Source organism: Malaclemys terrapin, chromosome 24 (assembly GCF_027887155.1).
Source record: "Malaclemys terrapin pileata isolate rMalTer1 chromosome 24, rMalTer1.hap1, whole genome shotgun sequence".
In the NCBI taxonomy this organism is placed as follows: domain Eukaryota; kingdom Metazoa; phylum Chordata; order Testudines; family Emydidae; genus Malaclemys; species Malaclemys terrapin.
The window spans coordinates 16,452,788-16,476,057 of NC_071528.1; the positions used below are offsets into that span (position 1 = coordinate 16,452,788).

The 23,270-nt window shown below is 62.7% G+C and overlaps 2 protein-coding genes across 4 annotated transcripts in view; both read left to right on the forward strand.

Moving 5' to 3' along the window:
* The first annotated feature begins 1,444 nt into the window (after positions 1-1,444).
* LOC128828680 (putative protein TPRXL) lies at positions 1,445-11,145 on the forward strand. Its single transcript, XM_054013538.1, has 4 exons — positions 1,445-1,561; positions 8,649-9,122; positions 10,168-10,328; positions 10,920-11,145. The coding sequence occupies exons 1-4, from the start codon at positions 1,504-1,506 to the stop codon at positions 10,965-10,967; spliced, it is 741 nt and encodes a 246-aa protein (XP_053869513.1). The 5' UTR covers positions 1,445-1,503; the 3' UTR covers positions 10,968-11,145.
* A 4,260-nt stretch (positions 11,146-15,405) lies between these two features.
* The window catches only part of PDE4C (phosphodiesterase 4C), a 108,515-nt gene continuing 100,650 nt past the window's right edge, over positions 15,406-23,270 (forward strand). The window contains exons 1-3 of one of the 3 annotated variants that reach the window (XM_054013726.1): positions 15,406-15,581; positions 17,151-17,272; positions 20,583-20,658. In XM_054013726.1, the coding sequence (XP_053869701.1) occupies positions 20,617-20,658 (42 nt within the window). In that variant the 5' untranslated portion in view covers positions 15,406-15,581; positions 17,151-17,272; positions 20,583-20,616. Of the gene's footprint in view, positions 15,582-15,877; positions 16,076-17,150; positions 17,273-20,582; positions 20,659-23,270 lie in introns of those variants that run through there. The other 2 variants (XM_054013725.1, XM_054013724.1) reach the window with 2 other exon arrangements.

A 23,270-nucleotide genomic window follows, 5' to 3' on the forward strand; every position in this document is an offset into this window, starting at 1 on the left:
TTTGCCCTGTCGCTGTCCCGGGCTGCGTGGAGATGGGGGCGATGGGGGGGAGCTCTGGGACAGCCAGCAGGCTGTGGTTTGTGGGGAGAAAGCTTTCCTCCCAGCCTTGCATAAACATTTTTCCTAATCCCTGGTACATTTTTCTGACTGGACTCCAGATGTGACATTCAGCATCACAAAGCCAAGGGGAAGCCTCTTGCCTTTGGCTGGGACGGGTTGTTGTGATTTGCCTGATCAAAGATTTCCAGCACTGACCCACAATGCTTTTCACTGGCTGTAGGCTGTGGTGCTGGGCAAAAGATTGGCCTGGCTTGGTGAGAGGTGAGCAACCGGGCCCTGGATGGTGCCAGGAGCCCTACTGGAGTGTGTGTGGGGGGAGAAGGAAGCTCAGTGTCCCACTCTCTGCCTCTCCCTGTTCTAGGTCAGGTCATGGCCAGGCTCTGCCACGACTCAGCCCTTCTCCGTCCTGGCCATTCCTCACTAGTAACTGCGGGTGCGGGACAGGCTGGGTCTCTGGTGCCTCTCTGAGCTGTCTGGAGGGTCCTGTCAGGCAGGGGGGCTGAGACCCTGGAGTGAGTGACAGCCAGACACCGTGATGCCTATCCCCTCCTCCAGGCCCCAGGCAAGGCCAGGAGAGCAGCCCCTGCTGGGTGTGGAAAGCGTTCCCTCAGCAAGGGATTTAGCCCTGAACCAGAGGGAGGGGGCTCAAGGAAACTAGGCAGCTGGTCCAAAGGGCACCCGTGAAAATAACCAGCTGCTGGGGCCTGCAGGCCACTAACACCTATCCCAGACTGCGGCAGGGCATGGCTACCCCACCCCCAGAAAGGGAGGAGACAGGAAACCGCTTTGGGATCAGCTGGGGCAGGACACACTGAGCACGTGGTGTCACCCATGGGTGTGGGAAATGGAGGGAGCTGGTGGGTGACACCAGCTCTGGGTAACGGCTGGGGAGGAGAAAGCTTTGGCACACATTCTTCCAGCTGCCTGTGCATACTAATGAGGGGGAAACTGAGGCACAGAGTGGGGAAGTGACTTGCCCAAGGTCCTACCATAAATGAGTAGCAGAGCTGGGAACAGAAGGCAGGAGTCCGCGCAGGAAATAAGGCGTTCAAGTTTAACAGGGTGGGTAACGAACCACTGGAACAATTTACCCAGGGGGGGCCATGCCCCTGGCAATCTTTAAAGCAGGACTGGATGCTTTCCCGGAAGCTCTGCCCCGGGACTGACTGCGGGACGGGCTCTGGCTGAGAGGGTAGCAGTGGCGCCCTGGAGCGGCTCTAACCACTAGGCCCTGCTCTCCTCCCCCAGCTGAGCCGAGAACCCAGCAGTCCCGGCCCCCCAGCCCCTGCTCCAGCCCCGGGGCGCTGGGCTCCGCCCCGGCTGCAGCCGCCTGGCTGGGCGGGAGGGACCCGGGCTGCCCAGCAGGGGGCGCGCCGGTCTCCGCACAGGTGCGGCACCTCCTGCGTGGCAGGATCGCGGCAGGTGTCCGGGAGCGGCGGCAGCATGGCCCGGGGCCCGCGCTGGCTGCTGATCGGCTGCGGCTTGTGCCTGGCGCTCGCAGGTAAGGGGCGGCCCCGGGGGGCGGGGGGCAGGTCCCTCCCGGGGGCTGCCCCCTCCCCGCACGTCAGGGTCCGTCCTTCCTGCTTCCCGCGGGAGGGGCATCGGGGGGGGGTGTCTCTGATGAGTTAATGCAGGGTCACCCCCCCCCCCTCTGAGCGGGAAGGGGAAGTCGGGGGGTGGGGGCTCTGGTGAGTTGATGCAGGGTCAGCCCCCCCCCCCCCCCCCCCCCCCCCGAGCGCGGAGGGGGGCGTGAAGAAACTTTAATTCTAAAGTTCTCGGGGCTGGGTGCCGGTCGCCCCAGGGAGAGTCTGGCTCGTCGGAAAGGTTCCCAGACTCTGCCCTGGGGCCAGGCAGATTTCGCCTCTCTCCCCCCCCCCCCCTTCCTGCACCAATATCCGGTGTTCTCAAGCCAGGTTCCCCCCCTCCCGTGCTGGAACAATGTGTACAATGGAGGGGGGGGGCTGAGAGCCAATGAACCAAACTGTAAACCCTGGGTATGATGGGAACCCCTTCAAGCCAGGGGGTACGGCAGCCCCCCAGCTCCAGCACCAATTCTCTGCCCCCCCCCCCCCCCCAGTTTGTGAGAGTGCCCGGTGCTGCAGGGTTTGTGTGTTCCTGAAACGAAACGGGGGAGGGGGGTGTTCAGAAAGTCACTGTAGAGTTCCTTACCCCAGTGTTGTGAGGTGGGGGTGAGCGTGTTCTCCCCCCCCCCCCCCCCCAGCACTAACCAGTGACCCTTCCAGCCAGCAGCACTGTTTTTGTTGCAGGTCACTGGCAAGTGGAGCTGGCGCCCTGCAGCTCACTTCGCCCAGACGCTGACAAACCCGCTTGGCTGGTTGCAAAGGCTCATTGTGCTCGGCCTGTCCCTTTTGTGAACGAATTCTGCAGGTCCCCAGCTTGGACCCTGGGCCGTCCTCCTGGGGCTTGAAAATGGAAGGGCAGAGCTAGGCCCGTAATGCAGCAGGTCTGACAGCAGCACTTGTAGGCTCCATTCCCACTGACCCAGAGGCCCTGTCTTCCTGGTCGGGCAGGTTTGCCACATTTGCCCGTTGGCTGGGAATCCTGCCTCCAGCACGGCCCCGTGTATTCTGTAGTGGTTGCTCCCCTTGCTCCGGAGACCACCCCTCTCCAACGGCAGTGGTGCCTGCCTGGGCTGACCCAGCTGTGAGCTGCCAGGAGGGCAGAGAACTGCCCCCTCGTTGCACTGGGCAGCTCGGAAGCGCAGTGAAAGATCTGCCTTATTAACCCTTTCGTGGCTGACCATTGCTTCAGAAACGGCTCTGCTCTGCTCCTCCATCTCTGTCCTGGGCTTGGGAGCTGAGACCCGTCGCGGATTCTGGAGTGCAGAGCCAGGCAGTCAACCCTCCAGTTACTTACTCTGCTCCCCATGGAGAGGGGGCTCCCCTCCCTAAACTGGGCCGCTTTCTGCCCCTTCCCTGGGGACAGGCCTCTGTTGCTGAACATGGCTTGGGCAGCACGTCTCCTCCTGGAGAAGGGCAGTGTGGAGCCAGCAGCAAAGGATGCCACATAACCCACCCGGCACCTGCTGCTCTGAGGGTTCCCTGGTACTGCGGCAGGATTCTCTCCACAGCACTCTAGGGGGCGCTGCTGCACCGTGGGGATGGGGCACGCTTTTCTCACGAGGCCCCTTGGCTGCATGGGTCCTGCTGTCTGTGACACACTGGAGTGTAACACTCCCGCCACTGGGCCATGCCCCGATGACGGAGCAAATCTGCTGCGTGCACTGGGCTTCCTTGGGCCACTGCCGCTTGCCGACTGTTTCCTTGTGCCCCTTGCTGGCTGGGGCTCTTGGGTCCAGCCTCTGCCTGCTCAGTAAAGCCAGGCTGAAGGGACAGCGGAGCTCCAATGCCCAGGGGCCTGCACGGTACAGACCCCTCTCCGTCCTAGGGCTGGGCTAAGTGGGGCCAGGGCTCCCTCCAGCCCTGCTGGATTCACTCTGTCCAGTGCAGGAATAGTGGTTATTGGCTCATGGATTAAGGCCAGAGGAGACCCAATGCTCTAGGCTGACCCCCTGCAGCGATTCCTGCGTCCAGCCCAGAATGTCAGGTGGAGCTCGTGGGGAGAGCTGCCTGTGACGAACTGGGACTGTTCTTATTGTGGGCTTTGAATGCTGACAGGGGAGTGTGCACTGGGGGATGGGAGACTGACCAACGGAGAATACCTGAGCACGTAACATGAGAACCCAGGAAGGGGTTGGAGGCCAGGCGACACCTTTGCCTGGGAAACTGAACAAAGGGCTGTGGGAGGGGTCGCTGAAGGGAGAGTTTCGGAAGCTGGTTGGTGAGATGGCTGGGAGGCAGACGGGGCTCTGACCTCCCAGGCGGGCTGGGGTGCCCTGGGAGCCCAAGATGGACCTAGTTGAGGGGGGTCCTGTTGTCTGTGCCTGCAAGACCTGTCTTGGACTGTGTTCCTGTCATCTAAATAAACCTTCTGCGTTACTGGCTGGCTGAGAGTCGTGGTGAATCGCAGGGAGCCGGGGGTGCAGGGCCTTGTGTCCCCCCAACGCTCCGTGACACTGCCCAATCTCGATTTATAGCTGCTGAATGACAGAAAATCCAGCACATCCACTGGGCCTGACCCGGACAGTCGCCCGCCCTGTGAAATACGAGCTCCTTATGTCCAGTCTGAATGCGTTTAGCTTCGGCTTCCAGCCACCCGGTCTCGTTCTGCCTTTGCCTGCTAGATTCCAGCCCTCTGTGTGAGAAATCTTCCTCCCCCGTAGGAGCCTATCAGCTGATCAAGTCCCTGAGGCTGAAGAGGTGCCCCCCCACCCCCATCTCTCACTACAGAGCAGATTTTCCAGATCTTGAGTCGCTCTTGTGACTCTTCAGAGCCCTTTCCATTCGCACCGTCCCCACTGCCGTCCAGGGATGGTCTCACTGGGGCCGTGCGTCGGGCTGCATGGGATTCTCTCTGGCGATCAGACTCCAATGTGGGGAATGCTCGTGTGGCGAGGCGGCTAGTCACAACCCTTCTGCTGTGCACCTAAGGGCTGATCTTTGTGCCCTGCTGAAGTGATTGTCAAAGTTCCTGGCTTTGGTTCCAAGCGGTGCCTGCAGCAATGTTGGTAATGGGGGGGGGGGGGCATTTGTCTGATGTGGCCAGAGCCAGCCCATGGCTTCCCGCTGCCTTTAGCAGGTGCCTCACGGCAGCAGAAGGTCTTGCAGGTTCCATCTCCTCTATCCTGCATCCCCCCACCCCACCCCCCCGCAGGTTCTGGGTCCTCTGCCCTGTCCTCCCCCCCCCACACCATTGCATGGAACCAACCTGCCCTATGGCCCAAGTCTCAAAACTTGCAAACGCTCCCACTTGCTCTCCTGTGACTCCGCGGTGGCTTTCCTAGCTGGAACGCTGCCTCTAATGGTGCTGCCCAGCTCCCCTCCAGCATTGTCATCCCACGTGCTCAGCATTTCATTAAAAGCCTGGACAGGCCCCAGGCCAGGAGCATACAAGGCTCTGAGCTCGGGCAGTGGCTTGGCACGCTTCGCCAGGGATACCATCCTGGTATCCTAACGTGGCAGGTGGGCCTCTCGCCTGACGAGCCATGGCGTGAATGGCAAAGCTCCTTACCACGGCAGGGCTTGGCTGGAGTGGTTCATGGTTCAGAACTCAGGAGTGAAAGGGCGATCTGTGGGGCACTGGACTGAGGGTTCAGGTCTGTGGGTCTGACACAACCTTCCCAGGTGAGCGTGGGGGAGGCACCTGATCTCTGGGCCTTGCTCCCACCCTGAGATAGGGCTAAGACGCTGTCCCAGGGGCCTCCAGATTTCCCGGCAGCAGAACCGCCCGACATTGAGCTGCCCAGGACAGCTGCTGCTCTCAGCTGCCTTCCCCCGGTTGGATTTAAACTTTTAACACAAATGTACCCAGACTTTCTCTGGCTCCGCCTTGCCTCCCATGACTGGTGTGGCAGCCGTTGAATGGGCTTAGGGCTTCTGGCGCAGTCATGGGTTACAGTGATGGCATTTAAAAATGGAGTAATAATTCCTTGTGTCTGGAAGGGCTGGCGGAGCCTTGACAACCTTGCAAACAAATTGGCTTGTGGTTAACTGAAAACCCTCCAGGCTAAAACAAGTAATGGCTCGTTATCCTTTCTGAAACTCAACAGCATCACTCCTGGAATGAATCATTTGAACAGGAAATTAGCACTTGCCTTAGCTTCTACCTAGAACCAGCGCCTCTTGCTGGCTTGTTTCCCTGTACGGTGGTGGAAGGGCAGGTTGTTGACTTGATGCCTGTGCTAGGGGACCCGTGTGAAGGAAACTGCTGTACCCTAAACTCTGAAGGGCCAGTTACTCTTAGCGCTGTCAAATCGCAGGGGGTGGCCACTTGTTTGCCTCAAGGTGGCCTCTTAATGAACAGAACCTGAGGGGAAGGACAAGACTAAGTTAACTTCTCACAGCACACAATCACCCTGTGGAACTCACTGCCAGGGGATGTTACGAAGGCTGGAAATATAACTGGGTTCAAAGACAAACTAGAGCAGTTCCTGGAGGATGGATCCATCTGTGGCTGTTGGCCCGGATGGGCAGGAACCCAACCCCATGCTCTGAGTGTCCCCGAACCTCTGACTGCCACGTGCTGGGACTGGACGACAGGGCCTGGATCACCCGATAATCCCCCTGTTCTGTTCGTTCCCTCGGCAGCACCGGGCACCAGCTACTGTCAGAGACCGGACACTGGGCTGGATGGACCGTTGGTCTGACCCAGCGTGGCCGTTCTTATGATCTTAACTGAGTGCAGAGATGCATCGGACAGGGCCAGAGCTTGGTGCAGCGCCATGGAGAAGAGATCACAGGAGGCCGGAGTGGGTCACTGAGAGCACCCACGAATCTCCTGTGAAATGCTGATACTGCCTCCCCTTCTGCTCTTCAGGAGCTGGGGGTGTGGCAGCAGTGCCAGGGACTTGCGCCCTGGATTGGCAGCCCTGTGGGTCACAGACTCCAGGAGGCCAAATACACGTGCCTGGGCAAATGGAAGGTTTTGTTTTCATAGCAATGAAAGGTGACTCCAGACCTCCCGTCCACCTCGTCTTCCAGTGAGCTGGGGCTTTGGGGTGTGAGTGAAACGTCCTGGGGGGGGCTAAATATTCCCTCTCAAAATCCACCCGTTCTGCCACCCAGGTGCATCCACCTCTGCCCTAAGTGGGCCATGGTCCCCCTTCCTGGGGGTCCTACGTGTCCAGAATCCTGGTCATTTAAATGGGGGTGCCCTTCAGCTGGAAAGTGCGGGGCTGTGGCCGCTCTGCTGCGGGGGGGGGGACAGGCTGCTCCCACAGCCAACAGGGCAGCACCTTGGGAATAGCAAACATGATGGTGCGGATAAAGCGGGCGGGTCCATATTGACTTTGCATCAGCCGGGAGGGTGGGGCGCAGCCTGGGTGGAGGATCAGATACTTGTTCCCAGCTGTGCACGCAACAGAAGACACCTGTCTCCCCCCCCCCCCCCCAGTCTGTGCCTGCTGGGGAAACGGGAGTATGTGACACACCTGCCAGCTTCAGGGAAGGGCTGGGGGCTGGAAGGACCTGTAGCTGTTTGCACCATACTCGCTGCTGCTCTGGGGAGGGCTGGGGAAAGAGGGGCACCAAAGGAGGTGACTTGCCCCAGGGAGTCAGTGGTTAGGATCTGGGCGTTCCTGGCTCCCAGGCCCGTGCTCAGGCCTCTAAACCCCGAGGCCCCCGTGTTCTTGTGGGGAAAGCATCCTAGGAACCAGTTTCAGGATTGAGTCACTGGCAGGGAGGCCAAGAAGCTGGGGGAATTTCTCTGCTTGGGGGGCGGGTTGGGGAGAGACTAGGCACTTCTCTATGGAGAACAAGAACATCTAGTGCCATGAGATGGGGCAGAAGCCACCCCTGGCAGCCTGGGGCTTGGAAGAAACTGCCCTAGGGACAAGCTATACCAGGGTTGCCCGTCGGGGACTTAGGTATATCTCCATATATTATTATTATATGGAGATATCCTATCTCATAGAGCTGGAAGGGACCCCGAAAGGTCATCGAGTCCAGCCCCCTGCCTTCACTAGCAGGACCAAGTACTGATTTTGCCCTAGATCCCTAGGTGGTCCCCTCAAGGATTGCTGCCACTGGGACAAAGTTGCCCAAGCCCTGGCCAGGCTACGGCCCCCTTGCTCTAACCCTGTGGGGCTGCCGTGGGACGGGTTAGACGCTATGAGCCTTCCTGCCCCTGGGGAGCGAGTCCTGAGACCACGGCCTGTCCCTGCAGGGCGCAGAGCCGCTGTGTGGGATGCCGACCCGCCTCCCTCGGGAGCAGGGCCAGAGCCCAGCCTGGCAGCATTTCCAGGGCAGCCTGAGGCCGGGCGGTGCCTGAGCAGCCTCTGCCCCTGGGAAGGGCTGAACTGGCAGGGCAGTGCTGGGTGTGTTGCTCTCGGGGGCTGCCTGCAGACAGAGCCCTGTGCTACCCCCCCCCCATGCAGTGGCTCTCAGCTGGGGCAGGAGGCGCTAGGAATGCAGACAACAAGCCATGAGATGATTAAACGTTACAAGACCCCACAAACGCTGGGCTCCCTTTAGTGAGAGCCTCGGGGCACACTGGGCTTGTCCCCACCTGCAGGCTGAGCTCCTCCCCGGACCCCGTGAGTATCTCCTAAGGGCTCGTCTCCAGCAGCCGGGACTCAGAAACACCAGGTAGCAGGAGAGCTGCTAACAGGCTGGGGATCGGGCTGGCTCCTGGGGTGCCCTCTCTTCCCTAGATCTCCCGTCACCAGAGAGTCTTCCAGCCTAGACAGGACCTGCATTTCCTGGGTGAAAACTGTATTGAACCCCAAACCTTCCAGGCATCCTCCATATGCAGGGAAAGGCCCTTGGGGAGGGGGGTGGGAGGGGAGGTGGAGGTCCCAGGCTGATGCGAGCATGAACATGATCTGACGTGGGGGCCCTCTGCTTACTGGCTTATCTGCAACCACCCTGTTGCCACCGGGCCTCCCCTCCTAGTGCTGGGATCATCCTGGGCCGAGTGGGGAATGCCCCCGCAGTATCGCGGAGCACGGCATCCTCCGTTCGAGAGAAATCTCCAGAGCAAACCTGGTAACTCTGATTTCCCTTTCTCAGTTAGGAATGCTACTGCCACAACAACTGCCTCCCAACAAACCACGTCCAGCCAGCACCCATCCACCACGGCTTCACCATCGCAGAACCCCGCAACTGCCTCCCAACAAACCACGTCCAGCCAGCACCCATCCACCACGGCTTCACCATCGCAGAACTCCACGACTGCCTCCCAACAAACCGCGTCCAGCCAGCACCCATCCACTATGGCTTCACCATCGCAGAACTCCACGACTGCCTCCCGAAACACCTCCCTTTCCACTGCTCCCACTGACAACACCACTGCATCCACGCTGAACAGAACAACAGCAGCAGCTCCAGCCTCGTCCAGAAACCCAGAATCTGCTTCCAGCCCTCCCCTGTCCCCGGCCAGCCCCAGTCCCACCAACACCTCAGCTACTCCTGCTGCCAACTCCAGTGAGACGCACTCGACTGAGCAGCCGGGGCCCAACAACGGCACAACAGCCAGTGGCTCAGGTAAGGACCAGGTGTGGGCACGTGGGGTTTGCGTGGGGGCGAGAGGCACCAGGCAATGGCTCTGCAGGCCTCTGGCCCCAGAACAGGTGCAGCACAGTGGTAGCAAGGTAAGCTTGCCTCCCCTGCCTCCAGGGAACCCCCTGAGTCCTTGGCATCTCCCCAGTCAGGCTTTGGACGGAGGCCACCAAAGGATGGCAGTGGTCAGTCACTTCTGCCCTCCGTATGCCATCCATGAGCACATCTAGGTGAGCCATTGTCACTGCCCTCAGGCCATGCAACCATGCTGCATGATACGGGGCTCCCAGGGCCGCCCTGCGCCAAGCACTGGTCACGGGACACAACTGCCAAATGCAGGGGGTGCGTGCGGGTGCCTTTGTGCGCGGGGTGCGTTACTGACTGAACGCTTTAGCAGGGGTCACTTTCTAACTCTCACCACCAGATGGCGCAGCTGTCCCATGCCGCAAGGTGGAGGAGACAGGTGTTCCCGCTAAGTGGGGGGGTACCTGGACGGGTGAGATGCCCGATCACATGGGCAGCGCCTGCTGGCTCTTCCGTGCCCTGTCCCACGGAGCGTCTCCTAGGTGGTTGCAGTTATATTGATAGAGCAGCACGGCTGGCCCCACCAGAAATCGCACAGAGGGATTAGAACAATCTCCAGCTCTAGGAGCCCGGGGGTGTGTGTCTCTGCCTGGCGTTTCTGGGCCAGGGGGTCCCTTTTCCCAACTCTTCAGACCCAGAAGCAAGAGAAACTCTCATTTAAAAAGTAAAAAATGTAAAGCTGCAGATCTGCAATCCCGGGGCTCCGGCCGACTCGCCTGAGACTCGCAGGAGCCGGCAGCGCAGCGCTGGTCTCCAGCCTCTCCCCACCCCACAGTGCAACTCCTGACCCCCAGCCGGGGCCCAGTGCTGCAGCCAGGATGTCCTCTGCCCCCACATGGACACGTGTCGTCTCAGTGTGGGGGAGCGGGAGCCGCTGAGCAGGGTTCTCAGCGGTGTGGCTGCAGGGCTGGGGAGGTGTCTAAGCCGAGCGCTCCGTTCCCTCCAGCGGTGTCCTCCCTGAACAAGCCCGCGCTCTCCCAGAGCCCCGGTCTGGTGGCCGTGATCTGCATCTTCGTGGCCTGCCTGCTCATTGCTGCTGGGGTGGTGGTGGTGAAGCTCTGCCACAGGAGGGAGCCGGCGTTCGAGAAGCTGGACGAGGTGCCAATGGTGCGTAGCTCCGCAGAGGACCTGGCCTCTGCCCCGGGCCCTGCCCCGCTGTCCATGCGTCTGTCCCGGCCTGCAGCAGGTCCTAGTGACTCTGCCCTGCTGTCATGGACTCACAGATCGTGCCCACGTCCCGCAGAGGGGCAGAGGCAGAAAGAGCTGCCCCCCCTTCCACTGAGGCGCCCGCCTCCAGGCCTGGGCCAAGCGTGAGCTGCTGGAGCATCGCTGTACCTCCGGGACCGGCTGGGCCTGCAGCAGCCCAGGACTTTGCACTGTGTCCCGGGCTGGCTCTGCCTCCTGCTGGCACCCACTGGAACAGTGCTTGTTCCCGCGGCCATGGGCGGCAGCCTCCTGCTCCGCACGGTTACACGGCCGCCAAGCGTGGGTGCTGCTGTCTGTGCTTGGGGCCAGGCCCATCAGCCAGCCGTAACAGCCCGAGGGGGAGGGGTGGGGGGGCAGCTCCTGGCCCAGCCCCACCCCAGCTGTGCTCTGGGACTTTGCCGTAGGCGTTCCCCTCGCTGCCCTCCAGCCGTGGGGCTTTTCCTGACTCTCTGGGTGGCCCTGTGGGCTCACCCTCCTCTCTCTCCTCTGCAGGGGAAGATGACCGAAGACTCGCCCTTCGCTCGCTACCCTCCAAAATAACCGGCGCCTTCCCCCGCCGGGAGCTGAGCACAGCCTTGTGTGGGGGGGGATCTGCACATCTGTCTTGGCCAGGCTGCAGCAGCAGGGCGCCTCCAGCTCCTCCCGGCCCGGCCCGGTTAAAGCTCCCGTACTGCTCAGGGACGCCGCGTGAATAAAGAGGCTGCTGGTTCTGCTCAGAGTTGCTGGTCTCCGCCCCTGTGGCCCCCACAGCGCAGTGGGGGCGGGGGCGGGCGAGTAACTGAACGCGCTGTGGACTCTGCGTGGGCTGCAATCACCCTCCCGGGTGGCTTTGTCTAAAAGCAGCAGCCTCCCCCTCTTTCCCCCCCCCCGGCACTATCCGCTCTGTGTGGCCATGGGGGGCCACCGGCTGCCTGACAGAGCCCCAGGGAGGGGAGCCTGTCCCCTCTATCGCCCCTCACAGGATGCACCCCAGGGTGCCTGGCCTGTCTTCCCATGTCCTGCAGCTGCCCCTGCCTGGGCACTGGCTGCTTGTCTCCATTGCGAGCCGTGTCCCCACCCAGCACTAGCGCCCACCTTGGCAGGGTCAGCTCTGGGCCGAGTGCTGCTCTCCTCGGGGGGCTGGCGCAGCCCAAGCCCAGCCTGCTCGCCGGCTCTGCCCCAAGGAGGGAGTCAGCTGGGTGGGCTCCTGGCTCCGTGAGTCAGGCCTGTGCTCGCGCGGTTGCTGGCCAGCCCTGAGGAGCCGTGCGAGGTTCCCGGGCCCCGTGGCTCAGCTGGGAGCAGCCCAGCAGGGGCCTGGCTCTGGAGTAACGGGGGCAGCAACCCGAGCTCAGGTACCGGGCACCGGGGTCAGCACAGCGGGTCCTGCTCCAGTTCAAGCCACGGGTCGGAACTCTCCTGCTGTCAGGGGCCCAGAGCACCTGGACGGGGGGAGAGACTCCCCCTAGCCGAGTAAAAGAGACGCACACCTGCATCGCAGCCAGCCGGGCTCCGGCCTTCAGCGTGGGCCCTGCCCCCCAAGCACCTGCCCTGGCTTCCAGCTCCTCTGGTACCTGCTCCCAGGGCGTTCCCCCACCTGCTCTTCCGCGGGAAACTGCCCCTTTAAATCTGGGAGAGGCCTGTGGCTGCAGCCCTGGGTCTGGCTGCTGGAGGCTGCGCCCCCTCCCATCACCTCACCATGCCCAGGGCTGATCGGGCATGCCAGGCCCTGCCTCTGCCCCCCCCAGTGCCCTGCCTGGCGTGGGGGAGGGGAGCATGCGAGCAGGCAGGCACGCAGCCTTGTCTCGGCTCTGCTCTGCTCTGCTCCGTTGCAGGGGCTGCGGCAGGCGCCTGGGGGGAGCCGCGGAGCCTCGGCTGCCAGCAGAGAGTCAGCACAGGCTGGTAAGGAGGCAGTTTCCCTGTTGCCCCTGCCTGGGGGGACAGCACTGCTCCCCTGGGCTGGGGGGAGGGGGGACCGAGGCCTGGAAGGGGGGGCAGTACAGAGCGGGCAAGGGAGAAAGGCAGAGAGGAGGGGGCTAGAGGCCGGCTCCCTCCCCCGCGACCAGGCTGCGGCTGGATCTGCGCAGCTCTGGCTCCGTCAGACGCCTGAGCCGGGCACCTGCCCCCTCTACGGCTCAGCAACCCCTTGTCCCCTGGCCAATGCTCCTTCGCTGGGAAGCCAGGCCCGCACCTACAGGGCCGGAGCCTGGGCCTCTGGGGTTCTAGTCCCGGCTCTGGATTGCCGAGTGACTTTGTTCCAGTCCCCGCTCCTCGCTGTTGTGTTCCCGAGGGCCGTGGGGCTATCGCTAGGGGGATTTGCCGTGGAGCAGCTGCCGAGTGCAGCTGTCAGTTACAGGGACTGCGCTGTGCCCTGCTGAGGGGCAAGGACCTGTCCCTGCCCCGGGTAATTGCTTGTTTGCTGATGCCCATCGCTCAGCCTAGGCCCCAAAAAATCCACTGCACCGGCTTTCTTGCCAGCCCTGCAGGGAACGCGAGGCTGTCGGCAGAACCAAACTGCCTGACATCTACTCAGCCGTGCAGACCCGGCGTACTGGGGGCCATGGGCCTGAGCCATCCCTGGGCACCGGCTGCTCTCTGGGGTCCTGAGCGTCAGTACTCCTGGTACATTGCTCCAGCGAGACCCCGCCAGCCCCTCCTCCCTGTGCCGGCTCCGTGCGGTGCTGGGGACTGCCTGGGGTTCCCAGGATAATTGCAAATCAACTGCAGACACCTCAGGAGGGGGAGCCCTGGGAAATGCCCCTCCTCCAGATCCAGCGGTGGGACAAGGGGGGGTTCCCTGGCACAGGGGCTGAGGGTCGCTTTCCAAGCCCAGTATCTGGGCATTGTGCTGGTCTCTGGCCCGGGGCAGAGAGGGCACCTGTTGGCATCTTTCCAGGCAGGGTTCCACTGGGGTTGGACAGGACGCCCAGGCTGAGTGACAGCCCCAGAGCTGCGGGGCCCAGCAAGGTGATAGCTGGGACTGACGACAGCTTCAGGGGGAGAAAGGAGGGGCAGCTGCCCCCTTCATGCGCCGAGGCCTTTGGGTCTGGGCCGAGCCCAGCGTGTTGTGCTGGGAGTGCAGCCGCGCGGGAGATATTTGCACCAGGCTCCCCCGCAGAGACTCACGGCTCGGCGTTTCCCTCGGGTTGGGGCCGGGCTCTGCCCCTTGTTTCCGGACCAGTGTCCCAGGGCCTCGTGAATAGCAGAGGGTGAGAACTAGGAATCAGTACTGAGAGCGAAGCCTCCTGCTCTCCCAGGCCTGTTTCCTTGTCTAACGCCTCAGCGGGCTGCGGCTCGATCTTCGTCCCAGGCGCCAGATCCCCGAGCCCCCATCGGCGGGGACAGGAGGCGCTGGGGGCGTGTGGCTTGGCTGGCTTCTCACAAGGCCCAGCACTGGCGTACCGCAGCTGTGGCCGTCTCCTCAGGCGTGTGACCCCCCCCGGCAGCATGGCTGTTCCCAGGCGGGGGAGGAGGGAGCTGTAGCCCCCGCCCGGCCTGGGGGCAGGGGGCTGTTTTAATGAAGTGCAGTGACCAGGGCAGGAACATGCCTGGCCGCTCACAGCTGGATTTGGGCAGTAAATCAAACAAGGAGAAAATTAAATTCCCCCCAAGAAAAGAGTTTGTGCTGGAACTTGGCTTTCATCTGGCCAAGCGGCTGCTGCGCGTGGGGGGAGGACGGAGCAGAAGCGATTTCCTGGACCAAGGTCAGGCAGGGCTCTGCTGCCGTATCTCTGACATCGAGCTGGGAACAGTGCGGCCGGAGCCCAGCTGCCTCCACGCCCACCCTGCGCCCTGGCGTGGGCAGGGTGCTGCACGAGGGCACCGGGACCGTGCCCAAGGATGGGCACAATCCCTCTGCTCGCTGCTGGTTAGCAACTGTGTAAACCTCTCCTGTTCCCAGTGCCTCGGCTTTACTGCCCCGGCTGCCGCTGGGTGGGCACAGTGCCGGGTTATCGCCGGGCTACAGGGGCCTGGTCCTGCAGGAATCTCCTCGGGGGACTTTCGTCCCTCTGGCTGGCGGGGCGGGGCTGGCTCCCGGCCTTTCACTGCGGCACTGAACTCCACGTCTGTGAAGAACGGCTCCAGGGTGCAGTGCTGGGTCCCAGTAGGAGGCGCTCTCCCCTCTCTGCCATTACAACAGACCCCCCCGCTGCAGGCGCCGGTTCCCAGCCCGTCATGCCGCTATGTCACACCGCAGGGCACCTAAAAGGCTGCCCTTTATTTCGCGCTGCTCCCAAGCAGCCGTCAGTCTCTGCTGGGGCCCGGGACGGGTCAGCCCCTCTGACCAACAGGCGCAAGGCTGAGCGAGCACTTCATGCTCGTGCCTTGCTGGGAGGGAGCTGTCGCCCAGTGCAGTTTCTGCCCCAAGCCCAGGTACACTTCCTGCCCTGGGCTGTGTTGATGGGTGCTGTAAAACAGCTGCCAAACCCCAGCGCAGAGGGGGCTGCATGTCACTGCTGGGGGAGGTGGGCCCTGGCTGTAGGACAGCCCTTCAGGGACTGAAAGGTGCTCTGGAAAGGGAGGGACGAATGTCCCAGGGCTGTGGTACGGGCTTCTGAACTGGGGGGCTCCTGTCCCCCTTGGGGGGTTAAAGCCCTTTGGCCTGGTCCCTGCAGCCCTGGCCCCAGCTGCATTGCTGTATCCCCAGTGACACAAACCGGCCGTGCTTCACCTCCCATGCCCCCAGAAAGTGTCGCTGCTGGTCGGCTTCAGCCAGCCCCTGTGATGTTCCAGGTCCTGAGCAGAGGGTTCCCGGGACCGACTCGCCCGGGTTCCTGGCTGCGTCAGGCCAGCAGGGAGTGCCTGGGAGCGGAGAGATGCTCACCCCAGGGCCTCCAGGTGTCATTACACATGTGCTGCAATTGCAAAGTGCTCCTGGCCAGGTGCCTGCTGGTTATTTATCTCAACCCAGCGGCTCTGGGGAAGGTGACACAGAGTCACGCTGCAGCGAGCTGGGCGGATCTGCTCACCTGGGCGTGATACGGGTGCGAGGCACCGGCGAGGCATTGCTGGCTCCAGCCGCACGGGTGCTACGGGAGCATGCTCACTGGTGTAACAGTCGCCCTTGCGAGTCTTCAGGGGGACAGGCCTCTGCCAGAACCAGCCATTCCCTCCTGCAGGGACACCGCCTCAGCTCGTTCTGCTCCAGCCCCTGGGCACGGGGGATGTTAGCGCCAGGTAAGAGCAAATGCTGCAGCTCTCCAGCCGGCTGGCACAGCTGCCTGTGGTGCCAGGCCCCGGAGGGGCGGCTCTGGGAACGTACCAATACTGCTTATTGATTGTGCTTTGACGTGGTTTCCACAAAGTATTTATTTCACCATTAGCCGATTAACTGCCCTGGAGGCCGAAGGTCCTCAGGCTGGTGACTCTCATTATGGGCTGCGGCCTCCAGCCAATAGGAAGGCAGCTCCTCCCAAGGGGCCATGTAGCTTCCCTCCCGCAGGAAAATCCCCAAGGAAACAGTGTTGTAGCTGAGCTGCTTGGAGTGACCGGGCTTTGTTCCTTCCAACCGGCCGAGAGCGCTCAGGCCCGTGGGGGACCAGGCCTGGCACCGGCTGCATGGAGCCTGGGGGCTTGGCCGGCACAGGTGCCCTTGTGCAGCATGTGGTCACAAGCAGGCCCTTGCTCTGGTCTCGCTGGATGGCGGCACCCACTCCTAGTGAGCTCGAGGGGTAAGGCCAAGTGTGAAGTGGTTTCAGTCCGGCCCAAGGGCAGTGTGACGGGGTGTGTAAAGACATGTGTGGAGATCCCTAAACACTGGCCTTGTCCACACACCCCCTGCACTGCATGATCTGAAAGTGGTTTAGAACCAGTTTAGTCAAAGCAGCACAAAGCGCCATGTGGACGCCCTTGCTGGCCTGAGCTGAAGTCAGCGAGGATTCGGTTTAAGGCCAGTGGGAGGTGGCTGCACACAAGCTGCACCGGTTTGAGCCAGGGCTAAAACCCACCGTCAGTGGATCCAGGGCAGGCCTGGGTGCAACAAACCCTGATGTGATGCCAGCTCATCCTTGGAGTGGAGTCTGCCCCCTGCGCCCCCCCTCGTGTCTCTGCTGAGCTCGGCACAGGGCAGCGCAGGTCACCCCTCTCGCCAGGTCAGCGCTGCGGGCGGGAGATGCTGGGAGGAGCCGGCAGAGCTCGGCTCTCTGGGCAGTGAGGCTCCGGAGGAGACCCCGGGCGCAGCAGGAGGAGAAGCTGCCGGGCGCCTGCTCCATGGGGTGAGACGCCCCCATCCAGGGACAGCTTAAAGGCAAAGGACGTGCTGCTGGGGCGAGGGGCCGTGGAGTCTCAGGCAGAGACGATGGCTGCCGGGAACCGCTCTCTGCACAAGGGGGCAGCTGGCCTGGCAAGTCTAGGTGTAAAAAGCGACTCCGGGGGCCAAAGGCTGAGCAGGGGCGTTGGGTTTCACTGGCTCAGCCCCCAGACCATGTGCCGATGGGGCAACATGTGCACTAAGCCCTCGGCTTTTGCAGTATAACCAGTAGAGCGCCCGGCCCCTCCCTGTGCAGAGGAAACTTTGCCAGGTCTCACAGGCCATAAATAAATCAAAGGGGGGAGCAAACGTGCAAACGCACCGAAAGCAAATGCCTTTCTCTGGCTGCTGGAGGGTGGATTGGCGCACGTGTGGCTCTGTGACCGCAGCTCCGGGCCGTCTGCAGGGGCTCTGCTCTGAGTGGGCAGCGAAGAGTTAAGGGACTGCACTAAGGAAGTGTAGAGAAAGCTGCATGGTAATAATATCGCTTGCTCCAGACCGTGCAATTGCCCGCTGGATCACATGCAGACGCGCATGGTTTGCTAAATACTTCCCCTCCGCTTGCTCCGGTGGCCCACGGACGGATTCGGCGGCCCTGCTCCGCTGACAGCCACTCAGCGTAAGTCTTTGCGGGCGTGGGGCTAGCGCAGGCAGGTGGGAACGTGGCTTTTGTTCGAAACTCAAATAACAGCGGGGAGAGCTTGTAGGTCGTCGAGTCCTGGGGGCAGGGATCCCTGGGATCCTTCTAGCAGTGAGCGGGGATGGGGCACTCAGCCAGGCCTTGTGCGAGGGTCCCTGGCTGGTTCGAGGTGTACTTGGTGGCAGTGGGTTTGCGTGTTAAGTGCCCGGCGTGTGGAGCAGTGCCCGGGGCAGGGGTTTGCAGCTCTGACTTGCCTGGAATTTCTGGGCTCCCTCGCTCCTTAGCGCCCTTGGCTGGTGCCATGCAGCTGGGCTGCGGCGCGCGGGGTGTGCGGACAGGAGGGTGGCTGCCCCTCTGGTGGGTTTTCCGGATTAGCATCAGGCTGTCAGGTCGCGCAACCAGCCAGGGCAGGGGCCCGTCAGGAGGCTGCGGGTCAAACCTCGCCCCTGCCAAGGCCAGAAGGTCCCACTGTGATCACCCAGGCTGATGGCCAGAGACCTGCCCCCCTGTGATTCCTAGAGCCAAGCCCTCCGGTGGGATCCAACGTCCCGGAGAGCTGAAGCGGGTCTGTGCTCTGGGGCAGAGCAGCTGGAGCGTCCAGGCCGCAAGCAGAGATCCCTCCTTCGCCTGCCTGTCTAGCTGGCTCCCTTTGTTCTGGGGCTGCAGGGCCAGGCGGGCACCACTCCTGGCCTATGGGCTCGGGATGGAGGGGCTGCAGGCAGGAAGGCTGGCGGGGCTTTCCCTGCCCACCCCATTGGGACAGGGTCCCACAGCACAGCGGGTGCCTCTCTCACCCCCATGGAGGTGGGGGCAGGACTGGAATAACGTGGGGCTGCCATTGGGATTGGGAGGCATCAGCAGAGCTGCGAGGGGGGCAGTCTGCACCATTCCTGGCTCCAGACCCCATTGGTTTAGACAGAGAGAACCAGTCGGGGTGCACGAGCTCTTCCCCTAGGGCCCCCCGCTGCGGGCCAGCTCCCCCCCCCAGCATGTCAGGCTCTGCTGCAGCCTGAGGCTGCCCCCCCAAAGACAACGTGGAGCTCGGAGACGGCGATGCCTGGACAAGCAGCCGCCAACGTGCCCCCGTCTGACAGCAGCTCCTGTAGGGACCTGCAGGGCAGCCCCGGGAGCTGGTTCTCGGCAGCCTGGGCCCTGCTGCCTTCCTCTGTGCCCGGGGATTTCCTGGGTCCCCCCCCAGCCCCTGCTAGCAGCAGCAGATTGGAGTCATGCAGTTCCCAGCCTGTCGGGCGTGGGGCCCCTCCCACTGCAAAGGCTGCAGCCCCTGGGTGTTCCCAATATTCCCCAGCCAGGGTTCAATCCTCTGAAGTAGAGCAAGGGTCCTCCTGAGGGGCCGGTTGTTCGTGCTTCTCTGGACCAACTGGCTGGTTGGGGACACGCCCTGGGCTGGGTTGTGTGCTGCAGTGCAGGGCCCAGGGAGCCTCTCAGGTGCGTCAGGAAGCTGGACTTAGTCCCCCCCTCCCCTGGGCACTCCCCTGGGCACTGCACTGGGAAGGGGGGACACCCAGCCCTGCCTGGTAGAATTCGCACCTGAGCATCTCCTCCACTCGAGGCACTCCTGGCCCAGCCTGGCTGGACGCCTCTCGGCCCCGTGGCCAGACCTGCTGGGAGCTGGTTCTGAGATGCATAGAGCTGGGGGGGAGGGGGCTTCCCCTGCTTTGCAAATGCTTAAGTGGGGCTCAGCCAGGTGCACATTCCTGGGGGAGGAACGCTGCCTCCTTCCACCGTTGGAGCCGGACCAACCCCCCTCCCCCCCCCCGCCGGCCCCCCAGGAGGAGGGCGCAGTAGAAGGGAGCTGGTGCCGTTCCCTCTCCCCCCAGCTCAAGGCTGGTCACCAGTGCCCCAGAGAGGGAATGAAATAGCAGTGAAGTTCTGTGCTGGATGGCCTGGCCTGCTGCCAAGTGCGGCCCGTTCCCGGGGCAGGCTGGGGCCCAGGGCTGGCTGAGGATTGCTCAGCATCACGGCCCTTAGCAGCTGTTTTCTCATTCTCCCAGGCCTGGAATTTAATCAGCCCCTGGTGTGTGGGGGAGATTTATAGAGCCCTGGGGCCGTGAGAGAGACTCCCGCTCAGCCAGATTTTTATCCCCTTCCTTGGCTGTGCTGCAGGGGAGCATCTGACTGGTGAAGGGGAGATCTCCCCCACCCCAGTTCCCCTCCATGCTGCTGGGGGCCGGGCTGATCAGGCTGGGGGTGATGCCAGCTGCCCCAGGGCCCTGGATTGCAATTGGCACTCTTACAGGAGCGAGTCTTTGTCGCCTTGTTTCTCTGTTGGTCTTTGTAAGTACGGCGGAGAGACCGTCCCAGGTGCCCCCTCTCGCTCGCTGCAGCTGGGCCCGAGGCGATCCCAGGACAGCCGAGAGCTGTGGAACAGGGAGTCGTGCTGCCTGGGGCCAGCAGCAGCCAACGCGCGGCAGGAGGGCGTTTCCCTTCTCACTGGAGCTGTTCCTGGCACTGCCACCCAGATGTGCACCAGCAGCCTGGGTCCCTCTGCATTGTCCAGTCTGCTGTGATGGGCGTCCAGACCCTGCGGTGCTGGGGACAAGGCCCCGGCCTCCTATGGGGCCTGGATCAGCTGGCGCCGTCCCGCCAGGCGCAGCCCTCACCCGCTCACTCTTTGCTGTTTGATCCCGCACAAATTAATACAAGAAATGCCTCTAAAAGAGCAGGAGGTGACACCTCCCCCCTTGGCTGCCTGACCCCAGGCGTGTGGGGCTCACCGGGGCTCTGTCCCCTCCCGCTCCAGGTCTCTGACGTTTGGACCTGAGCAAAACCTTCCCCTTCACAGTCTGAAGCCAAAGGCCCGGGGTTGGCGTTGCTGGGGCAGCCGTGACTCTGGCCATGTTGGGGGCGTCTCCTTTCAGCAGCTCCCAGAGAGGCCCAGCAAGCCCTGGGTGATGGTTCACTGCCTGGGTGCCGCTGGGTGACTGGGGCGGTCACACGGTTTGTTGTGCTGAGAGGCCGGGAGCTGCCCTGGCTGGAGGCGCTTTGCCCCCCACCCCGGGGTGCTGGCTGCGAGGGATCTAGTGGCTGGAGTCGTGCTATTGGCTCAGCGGGGGCCCGACAGGGCAGGTATCCTGCAGCGGGGGGTGATCTCCCCCCTCCTCCCAGCACCCTTCAGAGCCGCCCCATCGCTCCGGGCTCCAGTGCCTGCAGGTCTGGCTTCCACTTCCCGGCCGTGAGTGGGGAGGGTCGTCCCCTGCCGGCCTCCCCAGATCCGGTGGGGGGCGAATGCATGACAAGCCCTGACCCTCTCCCCCTCCTTTGGTTGCAGGGGAAGGACCGGGGCAGCCGGAGCAGGGGCCAGGATGCGCCGGAGTCGGACAGCCCTGTCCTTCCTGAGCATGGAGGTGAGCGGGGCTGGAGGCCGGCGGGGGGAGGGCACCCCACTGGGAACCCAGCTGGCCAAGTGGAGTGGATCCCGGTCACATTGTGCAGCCCAGACGGCATCGGGGGCTGCAGGAAACGGCCAGACTGGGCCCCAGTGCGCGGAGGGGAAAAGGGTCAGTGGTGCTAACAAAAGGAGCGGGGGCTGGGGTTGGGGAGGGGACAAGCAGCACAGACCCCAGTGGAGCCTGTAACCCTACCCCTGGGGGGGCCGGGTGTGAGTGTCAGCGTCGTACCCCCCGGGCTGGGGGGAGGGGCCTCTGGTTCATTTGGCTGCCATGTCCCTGTGGCGCGCGCGGTACCTCGCGCTGTCGCTGGCCCAGCTGAGACGGGGGCAGCCCCAGTCGTGTCTCCCGCCCAATGCAGGCAGCCCAGCTCCCCGGGGCTGGACGAGCTTTGCGGCGTGTGCCGGGGCAGAGAGCGAGGGCAGCTGGGAACCTCCTCGGAGCAGCTGCCCCCAGCCACGCCCGGTCCCTGCCTCAGGAAGGAAGGAAGGAAGGAAACTTTCCCCATCTCACGGCCTTTGCTGACGCCACCAAGCGAGCGTTCGTCCCCACACTGAGCGCCAGCCCCAACTGGGACGGACAGTGGCCGCTGCATTGACTGGAGGAAGCTCACGACAGCCCCTCCCTTCACGTCTGTCCAGTCTCATAAGGAAACTGTGGCACGTGGGTTGAGATAAAATGACTGAGGTGTGTGCGTGACTGGCTGAAAGACAGAACTTCAGGGGTTACCCGTGGTTCATTGTCTAGCTGGGAGGTGCCACAGAGGCCAGGCCTGGCTACTTTCATTAGTGATGTGGATAATGGAGTGGGGAGTCTGCTGATAAGAGCTGCAGAGACCATCAGGCTGCGGCGGGGGTGGGGGGTTGCAAGCACTTGGGGGGACAGGAGACTTGGACGACTTAGGAAGGACAAATCAAACGCACAGCTACTAACTGGTGAGGTGGGAGCGCTGCTGAACGGGATCACAAATTGGATGAGTCAGCGATGTGATGCAGTTGTGGAGAAGGCTAATCTCATTCTGGGGCGTATTGGCAGGAATGCTGGATACAAGACAGGGGAGGTATTTGTCCTGGTTTACTCAGCCCTGGCGAGGCCTCAGCCGAGTCCTGTGTCCAGTTCTGGGTGCCGCACGTTAGGGAAGATGGGGACAAATGGGAGAGTCTGGAGGAGAGTGACAAAACTCACCACAGGGTTAGAAATCCTGGGTGTGTTCAGGCTGGAGACAAGCTGGCAGAGGTGGGACCGGGTGACACCGCAAATCCGTGAAGGGCTGATCTAGCGAGGATGTGGCCAATTGTTCTGCGTGTCCACTGCAGGTGGGGGCTCAGGCTGTAGCCTGGGAGATTTCGCTTAGAAAGGATGAAACACTGGAACAGGCTCCCCGGGGGGGGGTGGACTCCCCGTCTCCGGAGGTGTTAAGACCAGGCTGGACAAGCCCCCGTCAGGGCTGGGCTGGGTTTACTTGGTCCGGGCTCAGCGCGGGAGGCTGGGCTCGGTGAGCTCTCGAGTCGCTCCCAGCCCGACATTTCTGTGATTCTGTGACGAGCAAATTCTGGGGCCCAGGAAATGGGGGGTGGAGAGAGCCCCTGTGCTGCGGTGGTGGCTGTGGCTTGGGGTAACAGCTTCCTCTCCCCACTCATGGGCCTCTGCCCTCACGCCCCATGCACTAGTGCCTTATGGGCGTGTGAGCACGGCCTGGGGCTGGCTCTGGCCGGCACGTTGTGTCTGGCTTGCTCTGCGGTACCGCGCTGCTAGCTAGTGGTTAAGGAGCCTGGCAGGGGCCAGCCCAGCGCTGCGGTTCGGTTTGGCCGGGGTGGGGAGCCTGCTCACAGCCGCTGCACTCAGCTTGGCTTGCTTAGCGCCTGCTGGGGGCCCCACCACAAGTGCCTGCCTGATTAGAGATTTAGCGCCAGCTCCTGCTGCTTCATTAACCCGAGAGGCCTCCTAATGCGAGCGCTGCTGACCCTCAGCCCCGTGCTGCAGCGCACAAGCCCCAGCATGCTCCGGCTGCGCTTCCCTCTCCGCTCCAGCGACTTTCGGCTGGGGGACATTAGAGCACCTGGACTAAAAGCCACTTTGCTTGTTTGGATCCTGCGGTTCCCTGGTTACGGCTCAAGGAGCCAACACACAGCAGGCGGGCGCCGCTAGCCAGCTCCCTGCCCACTCACAGGCTGTCAAGTGGCAGGGTAGGGCCCCAGCAGGGGCAGGAAATTCCCCCTGCCTTGGTGTGAGCCCAGCCCTGCAGCGCCCGCCGGGCCCCTCGCACACCACTCCCTGCTGGGACCTGGGTTCTCCCCTCTCCCTCGCCAGGCTGCGAGGCGGCTATCGAGCTCTCTTGAAACGAACACGACCGTGAGCCTGAGGCACATTCTCCCCGCCTGCCCGAGCTGGCCCACCTGCTGCCGCTCCAGGGCGCTAATAACCAGGATTAGAGCACTTAGCGGGAGTTAATTATACCCCTAATGGGCAGTTAATTATTATTATTCCTGGGATAATTGTACATTCGGCCCCTAGAGGATTTTTCCACTGCGCTAGCCACCTCCGAGGCTGGTGCCTTGTGACCCCTGACC

Excerpts from the sequence above, each read along its gene's own strand:
- LOC128828680 (XM_054013538.1), top strand. The coding sequence starts at position 1,504 with ATGGCCCGGGGCCCGCGCTGGCTGCTGATCGGCTGCGGCTTGTGCCTG. Across the intron at positions 1,562-8,648 it reads CTTGTGCCTGGCGCTCGCAG|TTAGGAATGCTACTGCCACA; the intron begins GTAAGGGGCGGC and ends TCCCTTTCTCAG. Across the intron at positions 10,329-10,919 it reads AGCTGGACGAGGTGCCAATG|GGGAAGATGACCGAAGACTC; the intron begins GTGCGTAGCTCC and ends TCTCCTCTGCAG.